Source organism: Alligator sinensis, unplaced genomic scaffold (genome assembly GCF_000455745.1).
Source record: "Alligator sinensis unplaced genomic scaffold, ASM45574v1 scaffold998_1, whole genome shotgun sequence".
NCBI classification, from domain to species: domain Eukaryota; kingdom Metazoa; phylum Chordata; order Crocodylia; family Alligatoridae; genus Alligator; species Alligator sinensis.
This window is the reverse complement of record NW_005842630.1, coordinates 611,856-625,850: the sequence shown is the minus strand read 5'-3', so window position 1 is coordinate 625,850 and position 13,995 is coordinate 611,856. Positions and strand designations below refer to the sequence as shown.

General features: G+C 54.7%; 1 protein-coding gene across 1 annotated transcript; it reads right to left on the bottom strand.

Annotated features, from left to right (window-relative positions):
• Window positions 1–11,755: 11,755 nt before the first annotated feature.
• LOC102388135 (olfactory receptor 10Q1-like) lies at window positions 11,756–12,700 on the bottom strand. Its single transcript, XM_006033430.1, has one exon. It carries the CDS (start codon window positions 12,698–12,700, stop codon window positions 11,756–11,758), a length of 945 nt encoding a protein of 314 aa, XP_006033492.1.
• Between the last annotated feature and the right edge of the window lie 1,295 nt (window positions 12,701–13,995).

Sequence of the window (13,995 nt, the reverse complement as noted above, 5' to 3'; positions counted from 1 at the left end):
CTCCCTGCTGAAACACCAAAGAACCAAGAATTACATTGGGGATGTGCATCTCACCAGGTGCATTTTGTCACAGGTGGCAGAAATGCATAGTAGCCCAGCACATTATGTATCTCCCTATTGGGAGCTGGGAGACCTAGGCTCTTGCTTCAGTTCTGCCATTATATCCCTCAGGGTATTGGCTGGTTTTAAGCTTTTATAGGTAAGAGTTTCAAAAGCTGGTGGTGGTGTTAGGTGTCTAGAGGGAGACATCTTAAATGGGCCTGATTCTTGGAGAGTAGGTTCTTGGCATCTCTTAAACTTAGTCCTCTTTCAAGTTCCCAAGCTAGGCACCCAACTTTATTAGTCCCTTGTGAATGTTTGGGATTGTCAGTTCTGACCTGACCTGACCTCCTTTCACCTGGGTTTGCTATTCCACACACCAGTAAGGGCCACCAAGCAAGCTAAACTCAAAGCCTCAACAGTTATCCAGGTGCAATATTTCAACTTCCAATGCACAAGGACCTTAAGGCATTTCTTCCGCCTGGGGACATCCTGACATAGCTCCAACTCTCCTGCAACAATTGCCTTTCATCTGTGATCAGGCAAAAAGGATCTCACCCTGAAAGAAAGCTGAGGCATCAGGAGCCTTGGGAAACATGGAGCTTGAATAGGGACCAGGACTTGAGGTCAGTCACTCCCAGCCGCTGCTGCTCTAGGGGAGGCCAAAAAAACCTTGAGGAGCTGGGATGGGTATGGGGTTGAGAAGCAGAGGGGTCTGCAGACTCAAGACGCAAAGGAGGGGAAGACAGAATTCCTAACCATGGTTCCTGCCTGCTGCTGCTCATGTCTGTTGGGCTCCCAAGTGCCTGTGGTAGTTTTTTGGAGATAAACAAGCTTCCGCAACAGATCACACTTGAAGTATATCAGGGATAGCTCTAGCTGATGGGGCTGAATGCTGGTGACCAACTGGAGGAAAGGGAAACAGGATTCTCTGATCTGGGCTCCTAGGTGCACCAGATGGCCACAGCTGCCTAGGAAAAACATTAAAGGCACAACCCCCTTTCACTTAGTCCCTCTGACAGGTTGAGAAGAGCGAGGTTACTCCCAGACAATTAGTTGCCCTGTTATTTAAACTCAGCTGTTGTCCGTCTACCAGTTCCAAGTCATACACTGTGCCTGCTTATTAATCTCCCCACAATGCAAACTTTCTACCTGTCCAGTCATCTGTCACAATGCACGTTGTGGTCCTATGCGAGCACCTGTGACAAAAAGCAAGGGTTCTCCCTGCTTCAGCCCTGCTGCCTGGAAAACCTTAACATTTTAATGGAGATATTTTTTAAAAAGGCATCTGTAACTTGTGAAGATGCTGCTGTGTTTTCTGTCTGCAGAGGCAGCAGCGGACTAATGGGGGGGCATGGCCCTTGGGCACCGGATTTGGTGGGGGAGCTGGCTGGGCACCTTCAGAGTTATCACATGACTATGAGAAAGACTTGGGGGGTGAGGGGGACACCCCACAAAGCAGAAGAGGAAACCCCACAAGCAAGGAAAAGCCAATGCTGCTTACCTGGGGCTGCTGCACTGAGCCCTGAGTCTCACCACACTGCATGGGGCAGGCCCAGACAATGGAGAATGCTGGAAGTGGTGCCAGGGTGAAATCCAGCACCCAGCAACACAGAGATGTGGGACCAGGGCATAGGTAGGGAGGACTATTTACCTGGGCTTGCTGGAATGGGTAGGTGGGTCCTCCCCACCCTGAGTCAGGGTGGACCGCTGGGCAGGTGTGTGAGGAAAATCAGAGTGTATTCAGCTCCAGCCCCAGAAGGCAGGCTGTAGGGAGCTGGTTCCCTCCCTCTGCACCTAGGCTGGTTGAAGTGCAGCTAATTGGCTCTTTGCACTGGGGACCCAGCCTCTGGGTACAGCCAGTGCCCTGGGTACTGAAAGTCTATTAACCCTTTCATTGCCAAAGAAGCAACAAACCCTGTTCAAATTTGCTGATGATACCAAAATTTGGGGTGAGATGGGCACGTTAGCAGGGAGGGAAAGACTGCAGAAAGACCTGGATAGCTTGCAGAGGTGGGCTAACAAAAACAGGATGCGTTTCAATACTGACAAGTGCAGGGTGCTGCACTTGGGCAGTAGTAACTGGCAGCACACTTATAAGATGGGAAACTCCCTTCTTGAGAGCACGGAGGCAGAAAGGGATCTTGGTGTCATTATTGACTCCAAGATGAGCATGGGCCGACAATGTGAGGTCACGGTCGGCAGGGCTAACCAGACCTTATCATGCATCCACAGGTGCATCTCAAGTAGGTCCAAGGAGGTAATCCTCCCCCTCTACACGATACTGGTCAGGCCACAGCTGGAGTACTGTGTCCAGTTCTGGGCACCCCACTTCAAGAGGGATGTGGACAACATCGAGAGGGTCCAGAGGAGGGCCACCCGCGTGATCCGGGGACAACAGGGCAGACCCTACAATGAGAGGCTACGGGACCTGAACCTGTTCAGCCCTCGCAAGAGAAGGCTGAGGGGGGACCTTGTGGATGTCTATAAACTCACTAGGGGGGACCAGAAGGGTTTGAGGGAGACCTTGTTTCCCCCAGCGCCCCCCGGGATAACAAGGAATAACAGCCACAAGTTGTTGGAGAGTACTGGCTCCTACCCTGGGGGTCTTTAAGAAGCGGCTCGATGCCTACCTGGCTGGGGTCACTTGAGTCCAGTTTCCCTCCTGCCCAGGCAGGGGGTCGGACCTGAAGATCTACAAGGTCCCTTCTGACCCGACTTCTATGATTCTATGAACAATATACTCTGTGCCATGAAATGGTGGAGGTCTTTCTAGAGGAGACCCTCAGATTTATCCTTACCCTTCTTTGTCCTGTGTCCTTCCTTCCTTTCCCCTACAACAGCGGTTCCCAGCAGTACCAGTGGTATGCAGATGACCTGGGAGTGGCCTGCGGAAGGCTGGGGGGAGGGGCCGCACACACCCAGAGCCCAGGAACAGCCTGCTGCACAGGGCCAGGAAAACAGCACCTCATGTGAAGAAGCACCCAGCAGATAAGTGTGTTAGGCAGAAGGGAGGGACCCTGGGGTAGGCATGGGGGGCACATGCCCCCTGAATCTGTATGCGGGGCAGAGGTGGCTGCCGCTGTGCACTGGGTTCTACACTGTGCTGCCACTGCCTCTGAAGCTGTGCGGGATGCCATGTGGCTGCTGCATGCTGGCTGAGTGCCTCTGCCTGTCTGGCAGTGGTAGGCACATGGCGTCCTGCACGGCTCCAGAGGCACGGGGGTGCTCCTGCTAGTGGGTGCATCCCAGGAGGCACGTGCCCCCTGGATTGGTGTGTATGGCGGTGGCAGGCTATCTCCTGTGTGCTTGGCTCTGCACCCTGCTGCCACTGCCTCCAGAGCCATGCGGGATGCCATGTGCTTGCCTCTGCTGGGTTGGCAGGAGACACAGTGCAGCCAGTGTGTGGAAGGCACATGGCATTGCACAAGGCTCCTGGGGCAGTGGCAGTGGGGTGCAGAGCCCAGTTTGCAGTGGGCAGCCTGCATCTGCCTCATGCACAGATCCAGGAGGCACGTGCCCCGCATGCCTCCCCTGGGGTGCGTGCAATGGTGGGAGCCACGCCTCCCCCAGCGCCTTGGGATGAGCCGCCCACGGCTCCATCCCACGACCCACCCTGGCCCCAGGGTCCCATCCACTCCTGCCCCACTTCTCCCTCACTGTAGGGGCCTTGATCTGCCCCTCTCCTCCCACCCCTCCCCCTCCACAGACTTACCTGCTGGGCACTGTACATGTCTGTCTGTGTGTCTGTCACTCCCAAGCCACAGCCCTCCCCATCCCTGCTGCTGCCTCTCACTACTGACACACAGTACTCCACGTCCTGCCAGGGGGTGGGGGGACCCCTCCCTCCCCAGGCTTCAAACCCCCCCACACACCCGCAGCCCCCCACACCTTCACAAATTCCCCCCCACACAAACCGCACTCCCACCCCCGCAACCATGCAAAGTAACTGCATAGTTTTGAGTTTTTAGCTGTGCAATTAAAATCCCATTTGCAACTAATTTTTTTAATCACACAACTAATCACAATCAAATGTTTAAATTGTAATTGTTTTAGATGGCTACCGTAACTGATAAAACAATGTTTTATGGTTACTAATGGCTTTGATCTTGTTTTAATACATAGTCTGTTACCTGTGTGTATGAAAAAATTGCTGGTGGTACTTAAGGCTGTATCATTTTAAACTGGTGTTACGCAATCTGTCAGAGTTTGGGAACCGCTGCCCTACAGCATCATCTAGCCTCTCCTCCCACGTCCTTGGCTAGGGCTGTCAGACACAGGATTGGCCTTTCATCAATGACCTGAGCCAGGCTCCCACCCTGCCCTCTCCCTCTGAATTAGGCTGCTGGAGGCTTTTGCTTACTTCTTCTCTCTTCAGTGTCTACATACCACATCCTGTCAATCTTCCCCCTCTGAGATCCCATAATATCTAGCTCAGGGGTCAAATCAATCTGTCCCTTTCTGCTCTTTAGGCTGCTGTTTTCCAGCCACCCAAGCTTCTCTGCCATGTGGTTCATACAGGGTCCAGCCACTTAGTCTGCCATGTGGCTCATACAGGACTTCCAGTGGTCAGTCTGACTGCCATGTAACTCTTCAGGTCCTTCTGTCCTTGAGCCTGTCCATGAAGCCTCTTAAACCATGGTGTCACACTTGGTCCTCCTTGACTTCACTTGCAAATTTTTCTGCCGTCCAGTTCCTGCAGGCAGAGGTCATCTCCTCCCCAGTCCCATCAAATCCATGGCTGCCTTCAGAAGAGGTGCCCATTGTTTCCTGGACCTTCTCCATCTATGTGTCCAGATCTTGGTGGTTCCCAAAATTACATTGTTATAAGGGTATGGCATTAACACCTGAACTTGCTCTCCAACCCAGTGTAGAGATTCACCCATTTAACACAAGCGGGCACCCAAACACAGCATGAGTGGGTAAACCATACCACAGATCCTATGAAGTGCCTATTCCTCACAGTGACTAATACTGGGTGCACTACATGAGATGCTTTACTGCACAGTAGACTAATTTACTGCTCAGTAAAGCATCACTGTCTACATGTGCAGGCGCTTACTGCATAGTAAATTAGTCTACTGTGTGGTTAGTTTGCTACTTGCAAATGCACATGTAGCACTCCCCATCATGCTCCCCATCAGCAGGGGAGGCAGGTCATACTCCCTGTCAGCCCCACCACCAGGGGGCCACCCTTAGGCTAGCCCCAGGGCTATGGGGCTCAGAACTTCTCCAGCTGTGGGTCTAGAGTGGCTCTTTGCTTGCCCCAGCCTGGCCTTTAAAACTCTGAGGTGGCCTGTGCAATCTGCTGCCTGCTTCTGGCTACTAGGTTCCACAGCAGTGGCTCCATGCTGGCTGTAGCAGCCTTCATGGACCCCAGCGCTGGCCCCCGGGCCAGCCCGACCACCTGCCTGCCTGCCATGTGCTGTGCCCCTGTGCTGCAGGCATCTGCTTAGGCCTGGCAGCACCTGATTCTCAGCTGCAGCCACTGAAGGCCATCAAGAGATCCATACTGGCTTCCTCTACGATGCCACACACCAGGTCCTGGGGGGCCAAAAGGTCCCAAGATGAGACTGTGGACCTCGGGACACTGTGGGCCAATGCTGAGGTCCAGATCCAGTTTGCCTGGGGTGGGCACGCCATCCCCCATATCTGTGAGGTCCTAGTGTTTCTCATGGAGGAGCGCAGGCATGGCCGGTCAGCGTGGCAGTGCCACAAAGATGTCAAGACCCTGTCTACATTGGGTCTACGTTGACCACAACCACCAGTCAGGGGCTGCCCACAGGACGATGCCATTTAGGCTGAAGCTGGATTACATCCTTGCATCCCAGGACTCTGTCCAGAGCTGTGCTGTGTTCTCCTGCACAGGCAGCCTGTCACAGCCTCCACCACAGACTGGTGAGTCCTCAGTGTGGGAGGGCTCCTCAGGGCACCAGGGGCACATCCTGGCCCATTCCCCACCCCCAGCCTTGTCCAGCAGCTTCAACAGCCTGTATCAGTGACTGCCATGGCAGCTCCAGGTGCACATCTCCTCCCAGGAGGACAGTCCTCACAGGGATGGCACCACCTGCCCTGATGAGCTCCAGCTGAAGGGGCCATTGCCTGGCTAGCCAGGTGGGGTGCCCCTGCACCCCAGGATGCCAGGAGGAGCCACACGTGGTCACCACCAGTGGGAACAGATTCAGGCTGCTGGGGTTGCCTGCCACACCCATCCCACACTGGAAGGAGGGCCCTTCCCTCCCCTCCATGCCCCTGTCCCTGCCCCCTCTCTCCATGGCCTAGTTAAGCTCTCCTCTGGCCCCCAGAGTTCCCTCCCACAGCACGCAGGGATGTGTGAGGCAGTGCAAAAGTTTACTGAGCAGCCGGTGCCCTCTTAGCTAGGCATCCACAGGCCTCTCACATGCAGAGAAAAACAGCAATGCCTGCTGTGATGTTGTCTTCAGCTGCAGGGGGCTAGGGATGCATAGCGTAGGCACAGGTGCATCTCCAGGTAGTAGCGAACATTACGAAGCTCTGGGTCCCATGCCAGGTTCCCAGGTGCACCTAGGGCACCATGATGATCAACAGCAGCAGGGTGTAGTGGGTCAAACACCCTCCATGTGCGCAAAAAGTTAATTGTAGTGCACCCAGGACACTGTCACCAGGGGCACAGGCCATGTGCAGGGTGGGGGCTGCTGGCCCCAGGGTGCCTTTTTGGAGATGGCCCCTGGAGGGAGGGTGGAGACACCACCAACTCCCATCCAATTAGCTAGGAGTCCCTTGACCCCCTTGCCCGGGTGGCAGGGGGCTGGCAGCATGGGGGGAGACTGCCTGACATTCTGAAGAAGAAGTGTGGGAGTGGCATGGAGGACATCACATGGAGAGGGCCCAGGAGGAATGGGTGTTCTGGGACAGGCTGCTGGCCCTCAAAAGGTGGCACCTTGCCCTCCTCGAGAGGATTCTGGAGGCCTAGAAACAGCAGGCTGCCATGATGGCCAGGGCAGTGGAGGCCACATAGGAGGATCACCAGGTGCTGGGCACCATCCTGCCCCTGGCAGCCTCCTTGATGCCGCCCACTGGCCAGCCCCTGACCCTGGTCCCACCTGCCCCCTGGAAGCTGCCCACCACCCAGCAGCAAGCATCCCAGTGGGATTTCATAGATTTCATAGACATTAGGGCTGGAAGGGACCTCGGAATATCTTAGAGTCCAGCCCCCTGCCCCAGGGGCAGGAAGTCAGCAGGGGTCGTAGGATCCTAGCAAGATAAACATTCAAATGCCTCTTGAAGGCGTTCCAAGTGGGTGCTTGAACCACCTCTGGTGCCAGTCTATTCCAGACCTTGGGGGCTTAGACAGTAAAGAAGTTCTTCCTTATGTCCAGCCTGAAACGGTCATGGAGGAGTTTGTTACTGTTCGACCTTGTCATCCCTTGGGGTGCTCTGGTGAGCAAACAATCCCCCAGATCCTGGTGAGCACACTTTATAAACTTACAGGTAGCCACCAGATCACCCTTGAGCCTGCACTTTTCCAGGCTGAAGAGTCCCAGGGCTCTCAGCCTCTCATCATAAGGTCTGTTTTCCTGACCTCTGATCATGCGTATGGCTCTGGACTCTCTCAAGCTTCTCCACATCCTTTTTGAATTGTGGAGCCCAAAACTGGACACAGTACTCCAGCTGCAGCCTCACCAAGGCCGAGTACAGCATGAAAATGACGTCCTGGGATTTGCATCTATGGATGCAAGCCAGTGTTTTGCTCACTTTGGGCTGAGACGCAGAAGCTCCTCCAGTAGCCAAGTCCCCCTGCCCTGGCACCTAGCCCAGGTCTCCTGCCAGCCAGCCCCCCTGCCTGGGCTCCCCTTTGCTGCTCACCCAGGCTCCATGCGGCCCCTGTGCAGGACCTCCCCACAGAGGGGCCAGCACCATGTGTAGGCCCTGCTGGCCCTGGTCCCAGGCTGCAGGACTAGGAGCAGGCAGCACCGACAAAGCAGCAGCCGCCCTCTCCCCTGGCTGAGCCCCTGGGCCAGTGGCCTCACCATAGCACGTGCATCCATGGTGATCCAGCCAGAGCCTGGGGTGTTGGGCACCAGTTCCTGGGATCCACCCCATAGGCACATCCACCTCACTGCCCCCAACCCACAAGGGCACACAGACCACAATGTACATAGTTTGCACGAGGAAGAGGGTGCTTTATTGGTGGTGAGTGATTGGTAGTGGGACTCTGTTGTTCAGGAGGGAGGGTGGGAGGAGGGCTGTTGTTCAAGAAGGAAGGTGGGACAGGGTCTGTGTTTGTGGAGGAAAATAAAGTGCTTTGGAAAAAAACTGTCTGCAGTGAGCAGGGTGCTGTGGGGTGTGCAGTGGGCTTGGGGTCTGTGGCTGGCCAGCCAGGTGACCTACAGTGGGAGGGAGGGGGGTGAAGGAGCAGGTGGTCAGCCAGCACTGCTTGTGTATGGTGCCCTGGCCCCCATTGCTGGGTGTGCAGCTTGCCTGGGGCCTCAGTGCGTGGGGGCCCATTGCTCCCAGGGGCCCATTGCTGTTGCTGCCACCACAGCTGCCACTCTTGCTGACAGGCATCCTGCACCTGCTATACCTCCTCTGCTCATGTCTCACAGAAGAGCTCCCCCCTGGGCCTTGCAAATGTTATACAGCACACAGGTTACAACAGTGACCCGTGGAGGTGTTGGTTTCTGCAACCCTGAAGGAGGCGGTGAAGACGTATATAGCAGGGACATGAGTGAGCCCCACACTTACCAGAGTGACAACCATCTGTGTGCTCCACAGGTGACAGACTCCTGCCCAGCCTTGAGTGGAAGCAGTGAGCTGTGGGCTGACACGGTGCTCCTGCTCCCAGAGTGGGACAGGCAGCCGGCAGGGAGTATGCTCTCCATAGGCCCTTACCTTCAGCTGGAGTGAGAGCCAGAAGCTGGGCTCCACAGGGGCCCAGGGCCCAGCCCAAGAAGAGGACAAGTGGCCGGCACAGCCAGAGCCACCTAGGGCCTGGAAGCCACAGGTGCAGAAGTTGATAAGCCCCTTTGGGGCTCTCAACAACTGGCAGTGGCTGCAAGACATGTTGGGGCAGGCAGGGATGCGGGTTGGCCTCGGCCAACCTGGAACTACCTGCATAAGGCAGCACCAGCCCCAGAAGAGGAGGAAAAGTGGGGTAGGCACTGGCCCATGCCACAACTCTATACCAGAGCCAAGGACCTGTGATCCAGGATCAGCTCGATACCAGCTTTGCCCACGGAACCCTGACTGTCATGCAGTCGCTGGAGGTCGGTACCTTTAGGAGTTACATGGGGGTTCGTAATACCCGTGTCCCTCAACTACTTGAAGGACTTGGCCTGGAGCAGGCCAGCCCACTTGTACTGGGCTCATATCAGGAGGCAAACCCCAAAGAGCCCCAACTGCCTGGAGAAAGGCAGCTGAGGTATACTGCTAGGCCACGGCGAGGCCTGAAGCAGACTTGGATACCATTATTTAAGTTGTATTAATTTATTCATTTTCATACATGAACAGGATGCCACTGACCACAGAACTTTACCAAGGCTCCTGGGCTCAGCCAATTCATGCTGACCCTGGGCTGCTCTGTTTCCTTCCTTCACGGACCCTTCTACCTAACAAATGAAGCCAGATGCCTAGGAAGACCAGGTGCCTACTTTGATCACCAACAGAACATCCGAGTAAAAAGGGGGTGGGATATAGCAGAGGTGGAGCCCCACAGAAGAGTCTTGGACACCATGACCCACACCAGTCTCAATGAACCTTAGATGATCAGGTACCATCTCCTGATATCCTTTATAGGTACACCAAGTTGTGGCAGGTGAGATACAAAAATAGGGGAATAAGACACCTGGTGAGCATGTGGCACCTGGGCCCTACCCCATTGTGGCCACTTGGCTTGGGTCCCTCTACAATGCCAGCATCCTTTCAGGAGTCTGAAGGTGCACTCCACCAGCATGCAGGTCTGGCCCAGTTGAAGTGTGCCTGGAGGGGGTCCAATTGGTTAGTGTAGCACCATATGAGCCAGAGGAGGAGCGGATAGATAGAATCCCAATGAGGAGGGGCAGGACCATCACCTCACTCAGTTGGAGGTCCAGCAGCCCTGGCATGAAGCACCCTCTCTCCACCAGGGCTTGCAGGGCAGAGTTGCATAAGACGTGCATAGTGGGCACTGCCCACCTAGCTGCAGCTGATGTTGGTGAAGGTGCCCTGGTGGCTGACAACAGCATGCAGCACAATTGAATGAAAGCCCCAGTGACTGTAGAGGGTGGCTGCAACGGGGAAGGCAGGAGACAAAGATGTGGGTCCCATCCAGGGCCCTGATGCACTGGGGGAATCCCTGGATGTGGAACTCCACCACCACCTTCAGGGGGTCGTGCACCCCAAGCACGGTGTGCCTCAGAGCATCCTGGAGGGCACTTCACACCTTCAGGATAGCCTCCCTGGCAGTGGCCTTGCCTGTGCCAAAAAGGTGTCCAATGTAGTTTAGGCTGGCAGGCGTGACCAGTTTGAGCAGGGTGATGGCCAGCCAGGTGTCTGTTGGGAGGGGTGGGCACATGGTGGGGTCCTGCCACTCTAGATGGTCAAAGAGCTCCTGGAAGATGGCCCAGGTCATTCAGAATGAGTCCAGCCACGGCTCATCATCCCACGTGCACTGGACAATGTGCAGCCATCAGTCCTGGCTGGCAGGGCAGGTCCATAGGCTGTGGGGCTGGAACCCCAGGAGCTCATGGATGGCACCCATAGTGGCATCCATGTGCACATCACTGGTGTCCTTGCTGGGTCCAGGCAGTGGCCCAGGGGCTGTCATCATTACCAGGTGGCCCCAGATGCAGTGTTGAGCCTTGCCACACAGCCGCACAACACAAGGTGGCAGACAGGGCTGAGACTGACCAGGACCAGGTTGCAGTCACCATGGCCGTGCAGCACAGTGAGCAGGGCAGCAAAGAAAAGCCCAGGATGACTGCCGGTGCCTGGGGACAGAGCAGCTATCACATGGTGGGCACAGGCTCTGGCAACAGAGTTGGAGGGGGCTGTGTCAGCAGCTGCAAAAGGCTCCAGGCAGAAAAGCATATGGCCAGGGAGTAGCATACAGGGCTGGTTTTAAGAGTGCCCTTGGCACACAGGCAGCTGTGGTCAGAGCCTCCAGCTCCCCCTGGCAGCTGCAGGTGGGCAGAGCAGGGCTGAAGGAGGCCTGGAGTAGGCTACTGCCATAGGGAGCAAATCTGCTCCCAAATGGCTCCATGTGTAGACGCCTGCCCAGGGCTAGTTTATTGAGCAGTAAATTGCTGCACAATAAACCCATATAGCATTAATTCCACAAGCAGATGTGCCCACTGGCTATTGTGGAGGGGTGCTCGACCCACTATGCCCTGCTGATGATCATCACCATAGTGTCCTGGCCTAAGCATGATCCATGTATCTTCTACATGTCAACTTTTGGGTGGTCTGCACAGTTCCCTCCTTGGATGGCCTCACTTGGAGCGGAACAGAATTTGAAATCAAAGTTCACTAGTTTCTGGGGTACAGGGTTCAAAACGCAGAGCTTCTTTGCATCCTGCACAGAGGTGAGATGCTTAACCCCTGGACAAAAAAGGCTGGGGTGGGAGGCATGGGGGACATACAGTCCCTGTTTGGTTTTGCATATGACAGAAGAGTGTAGATAGAGGGTGAACAGACGATGTTTTCCAGAAACAGGTTGGTCAGGCTAGGCCCACTGCCCCATCCCTGGGAACCGAGACCTTCAGCGAGGCTGGGAAATGATGGTCTGTCTGACTGCTCTTCGCAGAGCACCCTTGATGTCCTTGTTCCTCAGGCTGTAGATCAAGGGGTTGAGCATGGGGGTGGCAAAGGTGTATATTAGAGCAAGCTGACGATCCTCTTCTTCTGAAGACCTGGACTTGGGACGCAAGTAGACCAGGCTGCAGCAGCCATATTGAAGCAGCACCACTGTCAGGTGGGAGCTGCAGGTGGAGAAGGCCTGGTGACGGCCTTGGGACGAGTGGATGCGCAGTACAGCAGCCACAATGAAGACATAGGAGAGGCAGATCAGGAGGAAGGGGATGGTCAAGACAATGACACCCACACTGAACATGACGGTCTGGTGGATGTGGACATCAGCACAGGCCAGGCGCAGCATAGGTGGCACATCACACAGGACGTGGTTGATCTGGTGCTTGCAGAAGGGCATAGCAAAGATCAATGCTGTCAGCTCCAGTGAGAGCAGGAAGGCCAGTGACAGTGCGGTTATCACCAAGTGAAGACAGAGCTTCCGTGTCATGACAAGGGGGTAGAGCAGTGGGCGGCAGATGGCCACATATCGATCATATGCCATGATGGCCAGGAGGAAGCAGTCAGTACTCCCTAGTGCCACAAAAAGAAACATCTGAATCCCACAGCCAGTCAAGGAGATGGTGGTGTGGGGATCTAGGATGCTGGCCAGCATCTGGGGCACCACTGTGGTGGTGTAGCAGACCTCCAGCAAGGCCAGGTTCCCCAGGAAGAAATACATGGGGGACTGGAGGGCATGGTCAGTGTGGACCACCCAGATGATAGATGTGTTGCCAGTGATAATGGTGAGGTAGAGTAGGAGGAAGAGCATGAAGAGGAGCCACTGCATGGTGGGTACGATGGAGAAGGGTCGGAAGACAAACTCAGTGGTGATAGTCTGGTTGGTGCCCACATGCATCTGCCTGCTGAGACCCCAGAGAACAGACAATCAGATGAGGGCAAGCATTTCATTATATTCAGGTTCTAGTGCTGTGTATGGCACTCATATATTACACACTTGAGCAACCAGGCTCTTGGCCCAGCTCCTTCACCTCACAGCAGCCACCTTTACATTTTTAAACATGATGAGTGGCAATGAGTGCCAAAATGGAGACATCAAGTAGTTTCCCAACCCTTTCTGAAAAGCTGCTCTACATAGGGTTTCCAAAGTAAGGAGCCTAAAATAACTCATGACTTTTGAAAATGTTGCTTTCTCCCCCAGCCACTAGACAGGGACTAAGGCAGGGGTGGCCAACTTGTGGTATGGGCAGCCTTTGTGTGTGATGTGGCAGACTGAAGAGGGGCAGGAAGAACAAGGGCAGATAGGGAAAGTAGCAAAAAGCAGAGCAGCAGATTGGGCCAGGAGCACAGGGTAGGAAGCAGGAAGCAGAGCAGCAGATTGAGCAGAGGAAAATGGTCAGGGTGGCACTTGGGGAGACAGTTGTAGTGTTAGGGTTAACTCCCTTCCTGAGGACTGACATGCTGACTCTGACCGGAAGTTGTCAGCAATCTTTGGGTGTTTGTTAGAAGTTGCAATAAAGCCCAAGTGCTTTGGTATTTCACCGGACCAAGGGGAAAGACAAGAGAGATAAGGATCACAGGGGGCATGGTGGGAATGATAGCCTTCCCACTGTGGATGCTGAGCTGGTGCAAAACCAACTAGAAAAACTAGACACTTGTAAGTCAGCAGGACCAGATGGACTTCACCCAAGAGTGCTGAAGTAGCTGGCTGAGGTCATTGCGGAACCCCTGGCAAAAGTCTTTCAGAAATTGTGGCACACAGGGGAGGTTCCTGAGGGTTGGAAGAGCGCCAACATTGTGCCCATCTTCAAGAAGGGGAAGAGGGAGGACCCGGGCAACTATAAGCCAATCAGCCTAACCTCCATCCCAGGGAAAATCCTGGAAAAACTCATTAAAGAATCTATGTGCAATATACTCATTGAGGGTGAGATTCTGAATGACAGCCAGCATGGCTTTGTTGCAGGTAGGTATTGTCTTACCAATCTTATCTCCTTCTACAAATAGGTCTCTTGCCACCTGGACATGGGCGAGAAGGTCGACATTATATACCTAGACTTCCAAAAGGCCTTTGATCTAGTATTCCATGATATCCTTGTGGAAAAATTGGAAGATTGTGGGCTTAACTCCTCAACAGTTCAGTGGGTGGAAAACTGGCTGCATGGTAGGACCCAGAGAGTTCTCATGAATGGATCT